This window comes from Protomyctophum bolini (assembly GCF_963924005.1).
Source record: "Protomyctophum bolini genome assembly, chromosome: 13".
Classification (NCBI taxonomy): Eukaryota; Metazoa; Chordata; class Actinopteri; order Myctophiformes; family Myctophidae; genus Protomyctophum; species Protomyctophum bolini.
The window spans coordinates 38,274,390-38,298,896 of record NC_137874.1 but is presented as its reverse complement, the minus strand read 5'-3'; the positions used below and the strand labels follow the sequence as shown (position 1 = coordinate 38,298,896).

At 40.5% G+C, this 24,507-nt stretch overlaps 1 protein-coding gene across 1 annotated transcript; it reads left to right on the top strand.

Annotated features, from left to right (window-relative positions):
* Window positions 1-17,176: 17,176 nt before the first annotated feature.
* Window positions 17,177-20,288, top strand: LOC308327660 (heart- and neural crest derivatives-expressed protein 1-like; the record flags this gene model as incomplete). The annotated part of the gene is made up of 3 exons (XM_080781181.1): window positions 17,177-17,420; window positions 18,415-18,800; window positions 20,187-20,288. 3 exons carry the CDS (start codon window positions 17,177-17,179, stop codon window positions 20,286-20,288), a joined length of 732 nt encoding a protein of 243 aa, XP_080637307.1.
* Window positions 20,289-24,507: the final 4,219 nt, after the last annotated feature.

Here is a 24,507-nt window from a genome sequence, read left to right as displayed (position 1 = left end):
CGATGATCGATCCCATTCCAATCATTGGAAAATTACGTGATCGCATCGGGAGTCGGGACAACCCTAGTCATTATTTAAAAAAAGGCTAAATTAGCCTGGGTGACCATTTTCAGGTTTATTAACTTACGTCATGTTGTAGTCAGGTTTGTAGTCTTCAGGCCGTAAACCACAAACCGGAATCGGAACGACCGGAAATAATTCCCGGCGATCAACGTTGCAGCGGTCCCTGCCGAAAGATGGTCAATTCAGACTTGTACTGATGGTAGTAAATGTATTAATTAATGTAACATAAGCCAACGTAAGAACTGACAAGAAAATAAAAAACACCAACAAAATACTCTAGTATTTTTTTATGCAAGAACAGTAGCCTACCATAACATTACTGTAGCTCACATAAGCTCCTAATGTAAATAGCACATTCAAAACAGCACTGAAAGTCCTTTAAACATTTTTATAATGGGATGAATCTAGAGTTGCAATACCCTCCATTGACTCCCCACTCATCCAATTTGGTTTGCGATCTGCTTGTCTTTAACAATGTTAAACTCACCAACATTGCAGCTGTAGTCCAAGCTTGAATTATCCTCTTTCAATCTGCCCAGCTTGTTTTTCATAAAAATCCACCGTAGACATGATATGAGCTACTTTCTGTCAAGACATCCTCTGCAGGTGATTCTTTTTCTAAGTGTTGCAGTTTGGAAGCACTCGTTTTTGTTAACGGGTCACGACTCACGCTGCTGCCTCCTGAAACAGGTGGTATGCAGGGCCGTTCAGTGACATATGACGAGTGCTTCCAATCTCCAGCACTCTCTCCAGGAATCACCTGCAGAATTTCTTGACAGAAAGTAGCTCATAACATGAAAAACAAGCTCGGCAGATTGACAGAGATAATTCTACAGCTTGGACTACAGCTGCAATGTTGGTGAGTTTAACGTTGTTTAAGACAAGCAGATCACAAACCAAATTGGATGAGTGGGGAGTCAATGGAGGGTATTGCAACTGACTAGATTCATCCCATTATAAAAAAATATGGAGTTGCAAATTGCGGCTAATTCAAAACAGCACTGAAAGTCCTTTAAACATAGCTTTGACCAACAGAATTACTGTAATTAATGTAGGCCTATACAAATAATTAAGGGCAAGGCACATGACTTCAACATAATCTTATTCTAATGAACTCGTTTTACTTTTTATAGCAGCTGTTTTTAACCAAAATAAGGTAATGAAATACCATCTTTTAACCCTTTTAAAATGTAAATAATGACATGCAATTAATGGTTTTTTTTAATGAAATACAGTCATATCAATTATTTTGCATGTACAATTATAACTTTTCATTTTCACCACACTTTACAGAAAGAGTAGCAAACCAAACTCTAGTTTAGTTTGCATTAGGTGCCTTACCTTAATTACCATATACCATAACTGAACAGGATGTAAACAAATCAACATCTTTAGCAATAGTCCTTTTATCTCCAAAAAACGTGTAGCAATAACAGTCCATGGGTAGGCTACTAACCTTATTTCTCTTCCGGGGGTGGCTAAAACTATAATTGATCATCTTCGCAGCATGGAGCAAAACAAAACATGCGCCTTCTCTGTTATTATGCAAATAATGCAATACTTCCTGCTCTGCGTCGCGCAGGTAGTCCATCCAAAACTCCTTTCAAAATAAAAGTATTTGGTTATATCGACTTAAAACAGGTATGTTTCACAATAAAGACCACAATAACAATAGTCTGTTGGGTTCTTTACGAAGGGCATCATTTTAGGGCCTATATATAAGTCTATGTCTTGGGATGTTCTCTTTTTACCTCCTCTATGATGATTTCCTGTTTTAAATATATAGAATAGTAAATTTGTACGTCTCAAAATGTTATGATGAATTGAACAATTCTGTTGTCATCCACAGTTAACAGTTTTGTATTGGGTTGTGCTTGAAATGTACTGTAATTCTCCAATCTGTTAATAAATTCAATAATTCATCAATCAATCAATCAATCATATCCGTCTTTTATTCCAACCCGTAGCGACTGGCGAGACTAAAAACAATAGGGAAACAAAACAAAGCGATGCTTAAAAATAATCACACCTGTGTGAACTGAGTGGTGCAACTCCCCTGTCCCCCTGCCTCTCTCTCTCTCTAATGCACGATGTACAACCGCTGAGCGACCCTTATATACGATTTGCTCAAAGGAAAAGCAAACCACCACGTCAAAACATCAAAATCATAAAAGGCATTACCATTTTTGAAGCACATAATTTTAACTCGATTCCGAATATTGTTAATTAATATTCCAGTGATGCAGGTAACAGTATATGCGTATACTCAAATGGTAAATATGTAAAAATATCAAATGTTTAAGATTGTGAAAGTTCCATATTTATAACATAATGCACCTCAGTACAACACAGCAGTGGTTCTCAAACTGTGGACCCCCAGGTGGTTCCCATAATGATTTTACATGTATCTGAACATTTCTAAAGGGACACTTTAAGTACTTCTAAGACCTTCTTAATACCTCTAGTAATCAACAAACTACAGGCTGCTACAGAAATGGTCAAACATTGGCCAAATTGTCGAATATGACCCAAGAAAGAGAATTCCATAAAAAAGAAGAACATTAATCCATTAATTAGAGAGGTAGGGGGGGGGGGGGGGGGGGGAGTAGGTAAGACAGCAGATCTACAAGCTCACGACACGTCACAGTACACCGCGACATGTTTGTGAGCTTGTAGATCTGCTATTTTCACTATTGGGTCCCATACATAGGGAGACGTCACATTTCTCTTTTGGGTGGCGGGCTAAAAAGGTTGGGAACCAAGGAACTGCTCTGCATGGGTTCATGTGGTTTTTAAGAGCTTCCTCCCAGGTAGGGCTCAACATCTGTGGTTCATTCATTGATCTTAATGAGCAGGAGGGTGCAGAGAGAGAGAGAGAGAGAGAGAGAGAGAGAGAGAGAGAGAGAGAGAGAGAGAGAGAGAGAGAGAGCGCGTTTTGTATGAATGGACAATCCCGGTCTTTAACAGGCTGTTTAACTCATCAGGACTACATGAGGCAATTAGGTCACAAAACACACTGACCTCAACACCCTGCTGGACATAACACTGCATGCAGTGTCACAGAACAAGCCCACGCACCGACGCACGCACGCACACACACACACACACACACACACACACACACACACACACACACGCACACACACACACACACACACACACACACGCACACACACACACACAAACCTTAAGGGTTGTCATAAAAAAAAAATCAGGTATTGATTTTTGTGTATGTATACCACTCTACCACTATGGCTCTCAAAGTGGGGTCAGCATTCAAATAACCACATACAATTATGTTTATCTAATTGAAAAGTGTGCTGTTAATTGAATTCGAATAAAATGACTATTGGCACATGATTGATATTGTAGTGATTGATTGATTGTTGATTTACTTTCATTTTACATAAATAATGACAATGAATGACATGACGTTCACAAACAATAATCACATGAATAATAATAACCAACTAAAAACACCCAAGCTTCATACATGGCAGAATACATCATTATATTTATACAACAGGAAATAAAGGCCTTTAAAAGGAGAGCGGACATGGACCTACTTGAAGAGCTGAGATTGTCTTCTACTCCAGGCTTTAGAAACCTGCATGAACTGTGCCGTCTTAGGGCAGATTCACACTGAGTCTGTTTGATTCAAACTGTTCCGGTATATCATTGCCTGGTCCCCGCTGGCCATGATTCACATTGGCCTTGATTCTTCCACACCCGAGTACACTTATGCTTTCACATTGCAGCGATCCGTATCCGAGTACCCTTCATTCAACTGTATTCAATGCTTTCACATTGCAGAGATCCGTATCCGAGTACACTTCATTCAACTGTATTCAATGCTTTCACATTGCAGAGATCCGTATCCAAGTACACTTCATTCAACTGTATATTCAATGCTTTCACATCGCAGCGATCGGCATCGGAGTACACTTCATTCAACTGTATTCAATGCTTTCACATTGCAGCGATCCGTATCCGAGTACACTTCATTCAACTGTATTCAATGCTTTCACATTGCAGCGATCCGTATCCGAGTACACTTCATTCAACTGTATTCAATGCTTTCACATTGCAGCGATCCGTATCCGAGTACACTTCAAGCGGTCCCGAGACTACCTCCACGCGGTCCCGGGAATGGTTGGGTGTTTCCGATCCGCTCAGGGGAATGGTACGCAGCATTCACACACTACCACAACCATACTGTGAATCTGCCCTTAAGTGCTTCATCATTAAATAAGCACTCCCAGAATATAGCTCAAGTTTTTGTTGTTGCATTTAATACATGCATCCAATAACGGAACCCTCAAATCATCATAAAGTGTACAATAAAACATAAAATGGAATTCATTTTCAGCATCATTCAGGTCACATACATTACATAATCCTATTCTCTTCTGGCACCGCTCAGAATCCAACTATAGCTAACTGAATAGCCAGAGGCAGGATATACCAGTTCTTAGCTGAGCACACAATGACTGCTGGTTTCTGGTTAAGAAGGATTTGATATACAGTTCAGTACCAAAACACTGCCTCATATGATCTGGACATATGATCTACGTTTTGGCTTAGAATTTAGACCACATGTTGTTGTTTGACCTTTGACTTTGTAAATACAAAATATTTTGTGTTTCGACATATTCTCGTAATGTTACCACAAAGCATATTCGGAAAGATATGAACCAAATCGGCCTATACTGTAGTTGAGAATAGAACAGAAGAAAAAGAAGAAGTCCTTTATCCAGGGGCAATCATGTGCCTTATCCCATTTGAAGACCATTGTGTAGTGGTTTCTGTTTATGACTATGAAATGGGTCTGAATCTGAATGATTGTGATTGAAAGGTTTTTAATACAAACAGTTCCAATGGCATCTAACTAAATGTGCACATACATGTGGTTGCAAGTATACTGCATATGCTTATCGGTGTTGCGAGGATGAGGGGGTACTTGGAAAAATGTCTATAATATAAAGAATGAACGCCTACCTGTAAAATACTTTAATAATATACCGGTACTCATTTACATTGCAATACAAAAGTAATCAACTTCAAACATCAAGTGTATTTGTAACACCACAAATGTGCGTGTGCGTGTGTGTAAAGGAGTGGTATTGTCCATACAAGCTACCCTACAAATAACACAAAATGACACACTGCTAGTGTGCAGTGTGTGTGTGTGTGTGTGTGTGTGTGTGTGTGTGTTGGGGCTGCATGCGTCTGGCTGATGGAAAGCAGTCGGGCTCTGCTGCATGCTGCACCGCCGCTGTGAAATCATTAGTGCCAAGAGCTGTTGGTGGTCCCTGTGTGTGTGTGTGTGTGTGTGTGTGTGTGTGTGTGTGTGTGTGTGTGTGTGTGTGTGCGTGTGTGCGTGTGTGTGCGTGCGTGCGTGCGTGAGTGCGTGCGTGTGTATACAGGGGATAAATGTTTAGCAGAGGGCAGTAGGGTTCACACACTATCAGATGGTTGTGTGTGAACCGTGGAACCTACATAATGCTACCTATACCAGCCTCTGTACCTCTGGTACCTCTGCATCCTCGTATTGTTGCTGATTATTCCTTCTTTATTGAGGGGCGTGTGCGTGTGCGTGTGCGTGTGCGTGCACGTGCGTATGTGTAAATAACATTATCAACAGCTCATAAGTCCTGAGCAGCGTTCCTCTCTTTGACCAGTTACTGTGAATTACATTTCCTACGAGCTTGTAGTTCTGCTATTTTAGAAAAATCGAAGAACCACTGACATAGAAACATAGCTTTTTCAGAAAACTGTCAGGATGTAGAAGACCTTTTTAGAATCTGATCTCAGGTCAGAATGGGTTAATATTATTATTATTATGCGATGTCTGTGGAACCATAACTTTATGCTGTGCTCGCAGGACATGGCCAAAGCATTTCCGGGGGTCCCCATGCAGCCAAAAAGAACGTTGAGAACCCGGCCCTGCCATATACACTACAGACTACAGTATAGCTTCCTTCGTCTTCAAGGCCTTAAATGGGCTGAGTCCCGTTCATAAAGCCACGGGACACACAGTCAAATCCCCCAGCATTCATTCATCCATAATAATAATAATAATATGTATAACTCTGAGTTAACTGAACGGTGAGGATTTGTCTGTATAGCCGCGGCATGCATGGGGACATTGGAGGACAACTACCAGAGGGGACTGACTGTGTTGTACAAAACAGACGTAGCATGTTTAGCCCATTCTGTACGGGAACCCGTTTTGGTGTTAGCATCATGTTATGCTTTAGCTATTGAAAAATAGCAGATCTACAAGCTCATAGCGCGCCACCGAGTGGCGCGCTACGAGCTTGTAGGTCTGCTATTTTTGAAAAATCGAAGAGCGACTGACATTTTTAGAATCTGATCTCAGGTCAGAATGGGTTCATCAGACCAGTGTGTGTCGAGTGGAAAACCTCGTATGAATCTGATCTCAGGTCAGAATGGGTTAGGAAAACTGTCGTCTCCGTTAAGCCTAATTCATGCTTATCCGCGGCGTGTCGTACGTGAGCTTGTTGTAGGTCGGCTATTTTTTCCACGAGCGACACCGTCCGTCGTGTGACAAAGTATATTATGGACCATGGCTTTAGATATGGCATTCTGCTTCTGGAACAGTATTCCATGCTGAATTAAGAGACACATATATAGGCTATACCTATAACTTTTATTTCAACTTCTGGAAGCAGAAGTGTTGATTTAATGTTCAGTGCCCCTCTTTAAAAGAAGTAATTAACATAATAATAGATGGAGATATTCAGAGAAAGACAGAAAGCGTGTGTCCACGCTGTTGTGTGTGTGTGAGAGTGTGTGTGCGTGCGCACGTGTGTGTGTGTCCGTGCGTGCGTACTGCGTATGTGTGCGACTGTGCGTGCGTGCGTGTGACCCACACACGCACACAGGACACAGCTGCAGCTGTGTGCCACATCCCGATTGGAATCCAAATTGTTTAAATGAATACGTCTACACACACGACAAGTCACATGGGATCCGATTTTTACGAAATGTGACTTGAGCCACGTATACGTACATTCAGAGGTGGTTTCATTAATCTGATTACAATCAGATTTCAGGAGATCCGTCTCAGTCTAAACGCAGTACCCTGATCTTGTGTCTTGTGTTTAGACTTATTTGAACAAATCGAATTCCGATCTGGATTCTGTCTGGACACAGATCTGATTGTCCATTTTGTACACTGATAACATTGATTTTACAATATAAATTGGGGTCCCTGGCATTGAATGGGGGTCCCGTAGAGGCGTAGACTAATGTGCATGTCAAACTGGGGGATCCTTGAAATTAAACGGTTTATAAGAATCACTGCTAGAGCCGTAAAAATCCTCTCTTATGGGGGGATCTTTTCAAATGGGGGTCCGCGGGCTAATTACTAATTAGTGTCAATTTGGGGGTCTTTGACATGAAAAGGTTTGGGAACCACTGCACTATAGTCTATATAAGGGGCCTAAAAGTACTCATTCAGACGGAGATAACATTATCAACAGCTCATAAGTACTCATAAAGTACTCATAAAGTACTCATTCAGACGGAGATAACATTATCAACAGCTCATAAGTCATGAGCAGCATTCCTCTCTTTGACCAGTTACTGTGAATTACATTTCCTTCTGTATTAACCCATTCTGACCTGAGATCAGATTCATACGAGGTTTCCACTGGACACACACTGGTCTGATGAACCCATTCTGACCTGAGATCAGATTCTAAAAATGTCAGTCGTTCTTCGAATTTTTCAAAAATAGCAGACCTACAAGCTCGTATCGCGCCACTCGGTGGCGCGATATGAGCTTGTAGATCTGCTATTTTTCAATAGATAAAGCATAACACGATGCTGACACCAAAACGGGTTCCCGTTCAGAATGGGTTAATCACATGAAACCTTCAGTGAAAATAGCACATCTACAATTTTTCTGCGTCCTTTGTTGTTTCCTCTATACATTTAGTTTTTAAGAAAAACTAAACTAAAGAAAAGAAAAGAAGAAATTCCATTAAAACAAATGTTTAAGAAGTATAATGAAAATAGCCGACCTATACAAGCTGTGCCGCTTGTAGATCTGCTATTTTTCACTCTAATTTCTCTTTTGGGTCTTGAGACAAAATGTTTGGGAATAGAGTTAAGTGGTAACGATTTCAATGACTTTGAGCATTTCTAAAGACCTATATGGGCTGTATTTTGCGTGTCTTAAGTACCAGGTCTTATTCCCTAACTTGAGTAAACTAAAGACCTGGAGGCGTGATCAATGCTCTTTGGCCACTCAGAATAGCCATGGCATTGATCACGCCTCCAGGTCTTTAGTTTACTCAAGTTAGGGAATAAGACCTGGTACTTAAGACACGCAAAATACAGCCCATAAGGTCCAATGTGTTACATCCCATAAATAGACACATATAGTCAGTACGACTCTCATGTCGTGCAGGAAACAATCTGAAGAAATGTGTTTATGCTTTATTTACATTGTAACAATACGAATCTTGTATACGGGCGTCCTCTGACACAGGATATTCTCAGAAGGGAGCCTGCATGTGTGGCGCCAGATTAATTTGGGGGTCCGTGACATGAAAATGTTTGAGAACAACTGATTCATAAGATTGTTGGAACGGGGGCAGCGGTTCCCGGTTCGATTCTGGCCTGTCCCAAAGTTAGTGTTGACTGTTGAAGTGTCCCTGCATTTACCATGTAGGTATAGAAACTATGTAGTTGCGCAATAGGCTCACGCACGCTGGAAAGAACTTGCATGGCTGGGCCCCTTCCCTATACTTCCTTCACAGGTGTTACTGATGATACTAATGAGGTTCCATAGAACGTCGCGGTCCCGCCACCTTTCCGAACGACGAGTGGCCCCGGGAAGAGAATTTCCCATTCATTTTTCCCATAGACGTTTCAAAAGGTATATTCATTTAAAGAAGCCGAACAAATAATTAGAAATAGGAAAAACTAAAAAGTTGTAAATGTTGTATACCATGCACTTTTTTCGTCTTTCAAATGATTTGTTAGGCCCAATTTTTTTGGTTTATTGTCAATGATTTGTCCGAGGCTAAACATGTCTTTAAATAAATACTTTCTGAAACGTCTATGGGAAAAATGAATGGGAAGTCCTCTTCTCGTCGGGAGTGGGAGCGCTCTATTCTGGTTCAGGGTTATGGGGATCCTAAGTTTGAGAAGTTCCACTGTACACTAAATGGAACAGAGCCTTAATTAGTACCGTTGGTACCATTGTACCCATGAAGATGTATGCGTATAACTGGGACTATGATGCCGTTTCAGACACCAAGATTATTATTTATTGTATACCAATAGTCTACCTATACCCTCTGGGGCAGGAGTTGGATGACCACTGAACACGAAGCTATATGTTGGATGGCGGTAAAACCACTGAAAAAGCAAGTTGACATTCTTGCATGCCGGTGGGTATAGCAGACAGACAGACAGACAGACAGACAGACAGACAGACAGACAGACAGACAGACAGACAGACAGACAGACAGACAGACAGACAGACAGACATCGTGCTATACAGTATTTTCCGTGCCGAGTGTGTTAAGACTTTGAATCAGACGTTATTTGTTTTAAAACGCAGCGCAGAGGATAAGCAAAGTGAAGGAGGTGGAAGCCGTGCCATTGAAACATCCACACCATGACACTAACAATTATGAGGAGAATCCATAACGCGGCCAAGATGGCTCCTGCATGACCTAGTTTGGCTGTTTCTCATCACGTCCCTCTGAGAGAGACAGAGAGAGAGAGAGAGACAGAGAGAGAGAGAGGGGGGGGGGGGGGGGGGGGGAGAGAGAGAGAGGGGGGGGAGGGAGGGAGGGAGGGGGGGAGGGAGGGAGAGGAGAGGAGGGGGGGGGTGTATAGAGTCTACTGGCCGATGATGCAGAATCTTTCATCACTATATGATGCTGCATCTGCTGAAAAACAAGTGTTTCCAATGAGAGAGAGAAAGAGGGAGAGAGAGAGAGAGAGAGAGAGAGAGGGGGGGGGGGAGAGAAGAGACAGACAGACAGACAGACAGACAGACAGACAGACAGACAGACAGACAGACAGACAGACAGACAGACAGACAGACAGACAGACAGAAACCGAGGGAGGGGGGATGGACAGAGAAGGAAGGAGATAGATTGTGCGTGTGTGTGTGTGTGTGCGTGTGTGTGTGTGTGTGTGTGTGTGTGTGTGTGTGTGTGTGTGTGTGTTCCTGCATGCGTGCATGTGTAGTATTATATTTCATCTCTGTGTAGTGACTGTCTTAATGAAGGTTGTCAGGTTTTCTTTGTGGAGACTCCATGCTGCGTATGTTCTGTGTCAGCCTGGCATGTGCAGCGCACACTCACACAAACACACCGTCATCACAAGTTCACGACATTAACAGCCTAATGTTTCTTGTTTGTTTGTTTGTTTGTGTTTTTTTGCTTATGAAGCAAATGCGGGAGGGAATCAAAAGGATTTAATCCAGTATTTTATTTTGCATTGTTATTTTTTGGCTTAAAATTAAAAGGTGGAATGTTTTAATTATAGGAAAGTACTTCAAGGATATTATGCCTCTGATGAGGCAACACATGTTGGCCTACAAAAGTTATGAATCGTAGGCCTATAACTTTTATTTTTATCGGACCGGGGTCAATTTTATCCGTTTTCCGCAGCTGTGGGATGCATGGGGTTGGTGACAAATCTTCTGGATCTGCAAAATGCAGCGAAATAACGCACCAGTGTGCAATGCCATCCACCTTATGTAGATATTGGAACCCCATGGCATTTGATCTTTACATCTATACGTACAATCACCAGTGTTAGCTATAAGGGTCATTTTACACAGAGAATTTTACGTTTTTTAATTTAATCAACGCATTGGGAGCTTGTAGAGCTGCTATTTTCAAATGGCCGAAATGTGGTTGAAGTGGTTACTATATATGTTTTGTAATAATAATAAAGATCTAAAAAGTAACTAATAACTAACATTTTCAAATAAATATAGTGGAGTAAAAGTGTAAAAGTACAATAGAGCATGCTTAAAGTGAATGGCACATTGAGTGGCAAAGCAACATGCAAAGTGAGTTTAACATTGTTTAACGTTGTTTAATGCAATCAAATGGGACTTTTCTGTTTGGATGTATGGGCTGTCAAGGCCTGTAACGGTGGATGACGTTACTATACCTAATGCATATGCTAACATAGCCCCATATGTGCCCTCTCCCTACGTAGGGAGAGGGCACATATGGGGCTAATGCTAACACAATTCTACATAATGTAAATAAGGACACAAATTGTAACACATGCATTTATTGAAGCTAAGGGTTATGCAGGGGGGACACTGAGTGGTCGGTCTGTTCACCTATAAAATTAACAGATATAAGGCACATTAGTTTAGGAATAAATAGGACAGCCTACTTTCTAATTGACCGGTATAATGAGAAGACTTGTGAAGAAGGAATGTAAATATCTGATGTCTAAACTTACCTCTGTTTACTCTCATCCTCCTTTCAGGGTGGTGTTCGGGCAAATGAGTTCCCTCTGGTTATAGGCACCCCTCTTATAGTTCCGGGAGGATGACACCAAGTGGGAAATGGATATAGAAGGGGAGATTGGGATGGACTATAATGAATGTAATCATGTATGTTGTGTATATATTTATATAAACAACAAGAGCTTCTTCTTCTTTCACTTTTTCTTCAATTTATCTGGCACCCTGTGCCTATACCGCCCCTAGAGGCACCTGGCTGCAGGAGAGTATATTTTGCCTGATGAAGACCTATGGTAAGAGGTGGAGACTTTGAGGCGGTTGTGCTATTTAATAGAGTAAGTCCTTGGAGCTTGTAAACAAGTGCTATTCCTTTGAGACATTTGGTATAGTCATCTCTGAAGACACAGGATCTGATGCCATTTTTTACCTGGTGGTCAAGATTAAATGTATCCCCTGAGCAAGCAAGTCGGATCTATTAGTTCAACACTTCCGCAGGAAACAGGGTTCAAATCCAGGGTATAGAAGAGCCACTTGATACTGTGTGGAAACCCTGGTATTGTATTTCATTGTTATCTCTGAGAACGCCAGAACAAATCCCACAACAACTGTAAAGTTGGGTCCAGCCCCAAGTACAGTCATGTACGTTAAATGCTATGAAACGTACATAAATAAGAGTGATTCTTTCTATAACAACTGCATGGTATTATTATTAACCCATTAAGACATAAAGAATGTCTTCAAAATCTTATTATTTTTTCTGAAAGACTTTTCTATATCAATGGTGCTCAAATATTTTGATGAAGACCTAGTAGACGGTATAAATACAGTGGGTGACCCTCAATACACACAAGTGTGATTGTTAATGTCAAAGGGCCTAGTGGCTATTGGTCCCTTATTGTCCGCGTTGGCCGGATTTTTCTTCTTTTTCTTCCAATTCTGGCTTAACTGTGCAATCGGTATTCGCGAAACTTGGCAATATGGTAGAGGGCAATACGGTGAAGACGCGAAGCCCACAACCATTGACCAAAGGGTGGCGCTTTAGCACTCAAATGAAAATGCAAACTCTGATATACACATGCCGGGTCCTCATGCAACTTTCGTGTTCTGACTTTTGACCTCTGACCTTTAGATCTTCCAACATTTTGAATTATGAAAAACAGTATTGAATCTACTCCTATATAGCCAATATCTAAAAACCCAGTAAGATAAGTTTGTAGGTGAAAACATTAAGCTTTTATGAGCCAACATTGCCGTTTTATGAAAATTCTTCTTTTGCCCCTAATATATACATGCAGAGTCACATGTTTATGAAACTTGACAGTATATAGGGTCATGCCGAATAGCACAGAAACCAGTTTTACTCCAATTGGCCAAAGGGGGGCGCTATAGCAATCGTTTGTAAATGAAAACTTTGAACAGCAATAACTCATGCTTCGTTTGGCCAAATTCCATGGCCCTTGTTTACATGTGCCTTGACTCATTTGTCACTTTGACCAATATAGGCTCCGCCCTCAGATTTTCTGCCATTTTTAAAATTGTCTAGGGTTCAAATTTCTTATTTTGTATACGTTTTTGAAAGAGGAAGGGTCCGATCTTTCTATAGGTTCACACAGGGGCTATAACTGTGTTGCTAACAAGTTATAACAACATATATGCGTTGCTATAACAACGCATTCAAACCTGGACTGGATCCAGTCAGGGAACATCATATACATTGTGGGTTTACAGCGAGCGAGCAGTTTCTGCAGGAACTGCTTTTCTATATTTATTGTCGTTTTACATTAATGTGTAAAACAACAATGTTTTACATTGTTTTGTAAATGCTATATTTCGATACAGCAATGCATGAATTGATATTGAAAGGAACATGTTGGCTATACCGGTATTTGTAGGCCTACATCTGCATTTAGGCTATTGACGTGAGATATACAGTATATATATAGGCCTTACTTTCTCCAGCACCGGGTCACATGCATGGTGAAATAATGTGCGCGGCAGCCATGCATGCAGTCTCTCTCTCTCTCTATCTCTCTCTCTCTCTCTCTCTCTCTCTCTCTCTCTCTCTCTCTCTCTCTCTCTCTCTCTCTCTCTCTCTCTCTCATGTAAACAGTGAACCTGCCGAGCCCGAGGAGGGCTTTTATGGAATACATTCTCCACTCACACGCTGACACCTCCTGATTTATGACTATATTTAGATAAGACGCGGCAGTAAATGGTTTCTAAATGGCGTCAAGGTCGTGTAATGTAATGGGATAATGTTTTTTCTGCTGGGGGTGCTGCGCGTTACACGCTACAGATAAGGTGGAGATGTGTCGGTGTGTTTAAGGGTAACGCTACTTGACTGACTTACTGCATGGCTGCAGGTTGGATTCGGAGGAATTATACATTCTATAGCATAGCTATACAAATACAATATAGGCCTAGGCCTACCAAAGGTGATCTGTTCTGCTCTCATGTTGCAGAGAGCTATAGGCCTATATATAACCAGGCTTTTTAATGGGAGAGAGAGGGGGAGAGAGAGAGAGAGAGAGAGAGAGAGAGATAATACACGCACGCGCCAGGCCCTGCATGACACGAGCGTAGGCTACTGATAAGGCCTGCAGGTTTGTTTCATTGTTTGTTTGTTTGTTTGTTTGTTTGTTTGTTTAGCCTACTTTCTCCCCATGCAAGAAATATAGCCTATGCCAATTAGGCTATATAAACTATCTGCAATAAACTCCCAGCTTCATCATTCTCTCGGTTCTTTATAAGTTGAATGCGGTTGTTGTTTTTATTAAGGTTTCCGATTAATTTATTTCCTGTGCTGCATATAGGCAATTAAAGGCAAATACTAATCTCTGATCAACTGATCCGTTTCATTTGTATAACTCATTTTCGTAACAACATTTTGTATAGACTATATGTATTATTTATAATGTGTTTCTTTATCTTGTTTGGACAAAATGGACACACTATAAATTGAAATGATTTGTTGCTTAAATCTGTATAGGCCTTATATACTTCATGCTCTTGAATGCAGGCTTTGGTGCCTCCTTTTAAATCGGCATAAGAACAACCATAAAATACAAATACACAAATAGCACCCGTCGCAGGGACATCACGGCGACTTGACTTGCGGTATGTGTGTATTTGTATTATATCGGTGGTCCACGCGCGGAGCCATAAAGATGATCAATAAAGATGATAGATAATGCTTATCGATGCTGTTATCTCGCGTAGAGAGACGGTTGGGCTGATGGTCTGCTGGGCCAGGCAGCATCAAAAGACTTCAACCACATCTAAAGCGCTTCATTCATTCATTCATTCATGGCTGCAGTGCTATAATACACATGCATCTAATTGACACTGGACTGGAGGGAGCATATATATATATGTTTGAAAAGATCGCAACAGCTCAAATTATTCATGTTGAATGAATATAATGTTTCCTAGAATTGTATCAGAAAACGAAGAAACTTAAGTAAGCATTATTCCCGTTACAAATGGAATATATTAGGCTAATTTCACCTGGCTCTCAGCTTATTTATTATATATAAACAACACATAGGCCTATAACTAAATACTCATTCAGTTATATGCCGCCTTTTTATATAGGCTTAATTGAGGCAGATGCATTCCTTCTGTTGTGAACTGAACACAAACATAAGATCTTAGAAATCTAGAAAGTCTGGAAGAAACTTGAGTCCAAAATCAATGACATTCAAATGCAAAACATTTAGATGCATTTTCATGGCCTGATTATAAGTAGCCTATAAGTTACTATAACGCAATATATAGCGCATTTTCTCACATTTATTTTTCATCATCAGTCATCACTAATATTGACGTAATCCCCACGCATATAACACGTGATTATAGGCCCTATATTGGATGTCACATGTTTTTGGAGCAATATATACAAAATTAAGAAGCGAATAACCCGGATAGACAATTTAAATAAATTAAACCAAATGGACCGTCATGTGACACCCTCGGGGTTAAATGAACAATATGTTTAGCTAAATACTCCTCGTCATAGAATATGGTATAGCCTATAGGCTATATTAACTGTAACATGCATGCATGGGCTATTTCAAATTTCAACACACACACACACACACACACACACACACACACACACACACACACACACACGCCTATATAAATCTTCTCAAAGACGGCTCAGTCAAACAAAAATCTAAATATGACAAATGATCCCAAATCCATATGAAAAATTATTATTATTATCATAATCATACAGCATTAGAACTGAACTGTCTGGACGACGTATAACATGATTGTCCGTCTGTTGATTGATTACCAGTGGAAAGTAACTAAGTGCATTTACTCAAATAGGATAGGCGTAGGCTACTGTACATATTTGAGGTAGGCTATAGCTATATACTATACTTGAAAATGACAATATTTGTATTCCACCAGGCCTAATACATCTCAGAGGCAAATATTGTATTCGTATAGTCTATACTTTTTAATCTCTAGGCCTAATAGCCTACCCGATTTTCATTACTATAGCTGTTCAATTGCAATTGTTTTCTTTACAGACACACAACAAATTAAACTCCATTTTACGTAGGCTATTATACAATAGCCGATCAAGCTGCACGTCAATTGGAGCATTTTGAGCCTGTAGCTTAGTTATTAAAACATTGTGTGTGTGTGTGTGTGTGTGTGTGTGTGTGTGTGTGTGTGTGTGTGTGTGTGTGTGTGTGTGTGTGTGTGTGTGCGTGCGTGCGTGCCAATTATGTGACAATAAAAGGTTACTTTTCTCAAGTCACATTCTGAACACATATATATTATTACACAGCATTTTCTATAATACTTCAGTAAAACACAGGATTACCGATATCGTATAGTTACACTGCAGTATTTATTTATAAAATAGCCTATACTTGAGTAAAACACAGACCTTTATATTACCTAATACAGTATAGTATAGTTACACTGTGCAGTATTTTCTATAATACTTGAGTAAAACATGTCGCCATGCAACTCTCCTCCCCGCGGCTCTGATTGGCTGTTCGGCTTCCAGGCTGATTAGGATTCCATATAAACATGCGCGAGGCCTCACAGCTCCAGAGGGGGTCACGTTTCTATACTGCTGCCCCCCCCCCAAAAAAAATAACAAAACCTGCAGAAAAACATACACACAACAAGCAACAAACAAGACAAGAGGACATTATTTATATCTCACTGGAAGTGGCATTACCTTTTTTTGTTGTTGTTCTTCTATTTCTTTGTCTTGGAGTTGTTTACTTGCCACCAGAATGACGACTTATTTGCAGAAAACGTGACATGCAACAAAACACGTTGTCCTCGTCACTACCACCACGACCAGGGAGTTAACCCGCATGCATTTTATACATGCAGTATAATATTTACAATATTGGATCTGACCGACACAAAAGAAAAGGAAAAAAAGTGGATGATTCTGTCGGAGCGGTGAAGCAGTTTTCTTTTCCTGGGGCGGAGAGAGAGAGAGAGATCCATCCATCCTGCATCTCGTCGGGCTTGGAGGACGTTCCTGCAGGGAGTGCAGGGACCGCGGGATTGGAACTGTATAACGGCATATTGATCGATCGCCAATAATCAAACGCCAAAAATAATAAGAATAATAATAAAATAAAATAAAACATGAACCTGATCGGGAGCTACCAGCATCACCACCTCATGCACGACACGTTCCCGTTCGTCCAGGCGGCGGCGCGCTGCTCCCAGGACAGCCCGGCCGCGTCCTACTTCCAGAGCTGGGTGGTGTCCAACCAGACGGCGGCGGACTTCCACCACCTCCAGCAGCCGGCCGGCGGCGCCTCCTACCCGGGCGAGTTCGGGGGAGTCGGCCCGGGGGTGGTGGGCGCGCACGGAGGCTTGGACAGAGGTGCGTGTGTGTGACTGACTGTGCAGTGTGCACTATATGCAGTATACTAAAAGTATAGTCTACAGTAACAATATGCATATGTTTTGGAGCATTACAAAAAATAATATCTTCTTTACATTTCAAACGGAGATATTATAGCCTATATGCTTTCTTTTTGTATTTTCTTCCATGGGAACAGCTGCACTAAGCCTTTGTGCACTGTTCCACTTCCTTGGAAGTGCGTTAATGTTATCAGAATTACTGGGAAGTCTGAGGTTAAGAAATTAAAAGGCAGTTAGAATCTCAAGAAGGTTAAGTGTACCAGCATATATATATATATGCTTTCAGAGGGTATGCTAATTATGTATAGGCATTAGGCCTATTGCATCGAAAACAAAAAACAAAACAAAAAGCACATATATTAAAATAGTGAAAATATAGATACATTTTTCACTAAATTCTTCTTCAGTTCTTCTGAATTTTTGTTTACAGCAATGCATCCCTTAGTAAAATAATAAAGGCACTTAGCAATGTGTACCTTTAAATATATAGCATTTAGTGCAGGCAGCCTCTAACAGTGGTTCCCAAACGTTTGACCCTATGACCCAAAAAGAGCTAGAGATTAGACGTTTGCCTGCAGGGAGTAGGGACCCTGAAAATAGCTGATCTACAAGCTCACAACTCGCTCCACTACTTCTTAAACATTTGTTTTCTAATTTATGGAATTTCGGCGATTTCTCTTTGATTTCTAAATGAAATCTATGAAGATAATCATTGAATTTAGTTTTTGTAATTCATCATGAACATTTCATAGCTTTTTAAAAAAAATGCTTTGAAATAATAATTAAAAACAAAATGTATAGGAAACTAAAACAAATAATAAAAGGGACCCACATGCATAACAATTGGTCAGCGACCCAGCATTGAGTTTGGGAACCAACCATACAGTGTCGGAGTGTCCTATAATAAATAGGCTAATACTTGTGTCCATCCTCCACCCATAACAATAACATAGGCATGGACGACGGGCTGTCCTCTCGGATGATGCACCATCACCACCACCACCATGGCGGAGGGCCGGGCAGCGGCGGAGGCGGCGGAACCGGCGGCGGGGGGAACAACGGCGGCAAGCGGCGCTCGGCGTCCGGCGGGCCGAAGAAGGAGCGCAAACGCACGGAGAGCATCAACACGGCGTTCGCGGAGTTGCGGGAGTGCATCCCCAACGTGCCCGCCGACACCAAGCTGTCCAAGATCAAGACCCTGCGGCTGGCCACCAGCTACATCGCCTACCTGATGGACGTGCTGGCCAAGGACAGCACCGGCGAGGTGTGCTCCGCCGAGGGCTTCAAGGCCGAGATCAAGAAGTACGACAACCGGGACATGAAGCGGAAACGGGAAATGGTAAGAGAGGCCCGGAAGGATGTTTGTTATGGATCAAGATCATAGGCCTATATATAAAAAAGGGAAAGAATAAAATAAAATCGTTATAAAGCCCCAAAACCACACCAATGCAAGTCCTTCAGTTGCAAGGAGTTGCATTGGTGTGGTTTGGGGGGCCTATAGGATTTAGATTTAGATAGGCCTATTTTGGTAAAAAGTCAGACTTTATAAAATATACAACTACATCTGATAGTCTGAGATCAAAATGTCTATAGGTAAATAAAAGTTATACCTGAAGTTTTGAAAGTGAATCATCGGGAGCTCATGCTTATAAGAGAAGCATTTTAATGACACAATGATAAAAAAAAATCATTTTAGGCTGATAGATCATTTAATTAGTGATATGGAATTAATAGTATAATGTATAATTAATAGTATATAATGTTTGATATGGCTATTAGTTTCTGGTTACAATAAATGACCGCATTAGCAACGTTTGGATGAAAATAGACAGTGATGAATGTCACTTTTGGTCTAAATTAAAACAACTGTGTAGAAATAGGCTATATAGTTAAATCATTTAAAAATGACTATAATAATATAAACCTATAAGACACTTGTTCATATTAATCATCTGTCATCCTCATTCTGCAGATTTAGTCTGAATGATGTGTCATTTAGAAAATATATATATAAAACCTAAGTGTGTTCCTTCAGAATTACCATATAGTATTATTATTATTATTATTGTGATGTTTTCCATCCATGCGGTGAATGAATTAAATGTGTGCAGGACTACAGCATTAATGCCTAATATTAATATTTATTGAGAAAAGGATATCCCCTTCAGATGTATATCATCTATAGTTTTCGAGGGGGTCCAACAACATGCAGCAAATTACAGAACAATACAACAAAATAAAGACAAAAAGCAACAAAAAAGCTCCCCTAAAATATAACCGCTCCCACCCCACTTAATCACCCGCCACAACATATAACAGACTTCAGGCATCAATATATTCACAAAACATAACAGATATGCAAATGCGATACCCTGCATTAATGCCTATATAATGCCTAATAATCCATGTTGCATGAAGTCTTAAGGTTTACAGGAGTCTTTGGTGTAATATTTATACTAATATGTGTAGGTATACTTATATCCACAGAATGAAGGCATATAGGCTTACATAGGAGTCTTTGGTGATATACTAATTTTTATACTAATATTCATGTGTTCTTCTCCACAGAATGAAGGCCTGGGCTTACAGGAGTTTTAGGTGTAATATATATATATATAATATTTATACTAATATTCATGTGTTCTTATCCACAGAATGAGGGCCTGGGCTTACAGGAGTATTTGGTGTAATATTTATACTAATATTCATGTGTTCTTATCCACAGAATGAAGGCCTGGGCTTGCAGGAGTCTTTGGGGAACGAGAAGAAGTTTAAAGGACGGACAGGCTGGCCTCAGCAGGTCTGGGCTCTGGAGCTCAACCAATGAATGAACTCAAAACTATATACCCAGAGGAAATATATGTATATATTATATAAATATGTATCATAATGAGAATAATAAGAATAATAATTAAACAAAAAATACGAAGCAAAAAAACAAAAAAACACTCAGAGAAACTGTTGTTGCTGCTGCCTGCGAGGAATATAAAGATCTTTGCTTTTTGTTTTTTTGTTTTAAACATTCTATTACAAAACGTGCAATTACGCGCAGAGCGCATGACGCGCAGAGCGCATTCCCTTCCCCTCGGGACTATATGAGCTGGACCGTCCGGCGCGGGTCGACACACAGATGACAGAGATAGATTATACATGCAGGGAGGACCATGATGGGAACGGTTTATATGGGAGCGACGTATATAACCATGCCAGGAGGACCCGCGTGGCGTGGACCGGCCGCGTGCGGGAAGAGACTATATATGGTGGACCCTCCTGTCTTCCTCGGAACGTTTGGAACCGTCACGGACCGTGATTATTTGAACTGTTACAACTTACAAGCAACAATTAACGGACCGGACGGCGGACGGACGGGCACCGCGCGGCGCCAGACAGCCATGCACTCTTGTTGTTGGACACTTTTTTTTGCTGCAGTTGCTTATTCTTCTGGTTATAATTAATACCCACAATCGGTTCTGACGGCCGGGCTACACCGGGCGATTTATTTCTGAGTCGCTCGCACGCACACACACACGCGCACGCACGCACGCACACACACACACACACACACACTCACACACACACACACACACACACACACACACACACACACTGTGGTGTTTTTTGTTGTTGTATTTGTTTGTTTGTTTTTCTTCACGTTGTCATTTCAGTTGATCGGCACTAAATGTTCCCCTGCTCCGCTTGTTAGAATAATTATATAAATGTAGGGAAATGATGATGATGATGATGATAATAAAACAATAATAATAATAATAATCCCGACGTATACTTCGTCGCACGCTGGTATAGCGTGCATGTGCATGCATGTGAACTGAAAATAGGCTACTCTGCTGTTTTCCTGGCGCGCGGCACCGTCGTACGGCAAAGCATACATCGGGCGTTGACGCTGAAATCTACCTCGTGTTTGGTCACTGTTCGTTTGAGATGAGAAATAAAATGAACCTCTAACCCTGTGTAAAGAATACGATTATTATTATTATTATTAGCCTATTATTATTATTATTATATGATGCAATTCGATTTGAGGATATAGGCCTATATATATATATATATATATATATATATGCAACTTAAATATAGGCATAAATCGTTTTGAATGCGCATAGCTGTTTGATGAGAGGCAGATTTTTTATTTTTTATACAAGACTGTTGGGGCATCTTTTCAGATAACGCACAATTATAGATGGTTTGGACATGGTTGGTTCACTTCTTTAGACCCGAGGAAGATTCAATAAAGAATCGCCTGCACGCAACTCCGTTATAGACTGATTGACCGTTGAAATGACTTCATGCAGGCCTAACAGTGTTCCGATTGGCACACCGAAATATACTAATAGGTGATACATAGTCTAATTGTAATGCAAAAAATGCCTCAAAACAGTCAATGAGTAATAAGACAGTATTTTGGCTGACGTCTCGACTTAAAAAAGATTGATTGATTTATTGATTGATTGATTGATTGCTTATCAGTCAGCAAATAAACATCACGGAGGTATAGCCATAGCCTATAACAAAAACATATAGCCATATAGGCTTCAAAAGGATAACACAAAAACAGTCCCGGGGACTTGTATCTCCACACTGTGGTATAAATATTCAATTCATAAATTCATTCACTGCAGGGCATTGCATATATTAATACATATAAATGTCATCATGACATGACATGTGTTGAATGAATGTTAACATTCACAATTTTCACATACAAATATATTTATATGGAGTTAAAGGGAAAAACGGCGGCAGTTTAATACGACCCTCCTTTCAATGAGAATGAATATGGTCTTCTAATCTAACTAACTCTCCACTTTTCAAGCCAGTTTTAAAGGATAAGCTGGTGTCAGCAGGCAATTCCATTCCACGTTATTGGCAGAGCAGAAAGAGAATCTTCCCATGATATTGACACAATATGAACATCATTATGAAGTATGAACGCCTGGAACTGCATGCGGGTGATCGGGATTTAGGTTGGTTTTAGATTACTTTGTTTTGTTGTGGACAAATCAATTGCAATATCTAATGTTTATTTTATTTTATTTATGTTTTTTAGACCAGCATTTGGAGATACTTAAAGTTGAAGTAAATAATACTAAACACTTTATTAGGAAACGACAGAAGAATCGATAGACGGACCTTCATTAATTGCTTTGACATGAAGTGACATGTTTTTGAGGGGCGCGCCACGGTGTGCAGCCTACCACGGATTTAGTATGGTGACAAGAGCGCCCCTCTCTTCACTAGATATAATCAGTGTGCCCCCTATACGTTTAAAGATGCAATCCTGGGAATTGCGATAGTTCACCGTGTGAACTATGAACTTCACACACACACACACACACACACACACACACACACACACAATCTTCTTTTTTAGTAATACGTCATTCTTGCACACCATGCAGTAAAGGCTAAAGCTAGCTATATGACCAATTAAACCTATCTCCCAGATTCCCTCCACAGTTGCAGTGGCAACCATGCCTGTAAGGTTTCCCCATATATCTGACAGCGAGTATTTCATATGCATATGATGGCCTAATGATGAGTCCGAATCAAAATACAAAGGCATTTCGATGTCTATTATTTTTTGTTCTTACATTTTTGAAAGAACTGCACCTTTCAAAATAACAAAAAGCCAATGCTATACTGTAGATATCAGCTACACTGTACAGTAGCCTACACACCTTGGAATTAGTCATATAGTGATTAGGTCACGCTTTGTGGACGCTTCAAATAGAAATTAACCGCGCATGCAACGTACGCAGCTTTACACGCTATACTATAGGCTACTATAATAATGTAAATAATTAATTTGTCAAAGGATATTACATACCAATCAACACACAGCCATATTGTTCTTAGAACATGGACAAGATGAAGGTTGTCAATCAAATCTTTGTTGTTGTGTAAGAGGGTGAGAAAGGCAAAAGCGCACGCAAAACATGATATATATACCTAAATAACAAATATTCCACAAGACACGAGGTATTTGTTGCTTCATGCTAATCCGTTTTAAACTAGTGTGGTGCGACTTATTGCTGCCATGTAAAATGTAAATTGTGTGGGCTTTCATTTTTCACTCCAAAACATCTTCCCGTGGTGTAGTGTAGAAAAGGTCTAACTGCGCCATCAAGTGGTCAATAGTTGACACTACAATAGAACACATGCAGCATTGCAGCAAAGGTTTCATGTTTTGCTTTATTTATTATAGACCACACACACACACACACACACACACACACAGTGTCATTGCTATAGAGTGTTTGTTCAGTAACCAGAGTCTCCTTTGTCTCTTTAGTAATGGGATGGGGTTTGGGATACCTATTTTATCCAATCAGGAGAGATAACTTATTGAAATTGAAGGCACTCAGAAATGAGCAGACAACATTTTCTCATAGAGATTTACAAACATATTTATATCAATGATTTTAAGCCTAGAATCAAAGCCATCCAGGATCCTGGTGGTGGACCATAAAACCTTTGATTCTGTGAAGAAAGCAAAATAAAAACCGCTAAACCAAGGGTATTTATTAAATGTAGTATAATAATAATTATTATTTTCTCTCTCCACAGAATCAAAGGTGCTATGGTCAGGATTCACCAGGATCCTGGATGGCTGGATTCTAGGCTTAAAATAATTTATATAAATAGTTTTGTCAATCTCTATGGGGGACTATACTTTGGACCTCCCCGTCCGGGTCATCACAACTGCACACATGTGATTGTGCGAAGAGGATTTCCATAGCCGTTTCCACACCTCGGCGTCTTAGGCGCGGCAGTTTTCCGCTCAGAGCAGGCGTCTCTTCCTGGTTTTTAAGACAGCTGGTGGATGGAAATGACAGAATGCCGCGGGGGAAAGCGTTTTCCGTGATTCTGTCCGCCGCGGCATTCAGCCGCATGGGTGGAGCTTCATTTCCATCGGACCAGCTGTCTTTAGGACCAGGAAGAGAGTCCACTCATAAGTGTGGAAACGGCTAATTGCTTTCCTGATCACTTCCTGAAGATGCAGGAAAAAAAACCTTAAAGGACGTGTG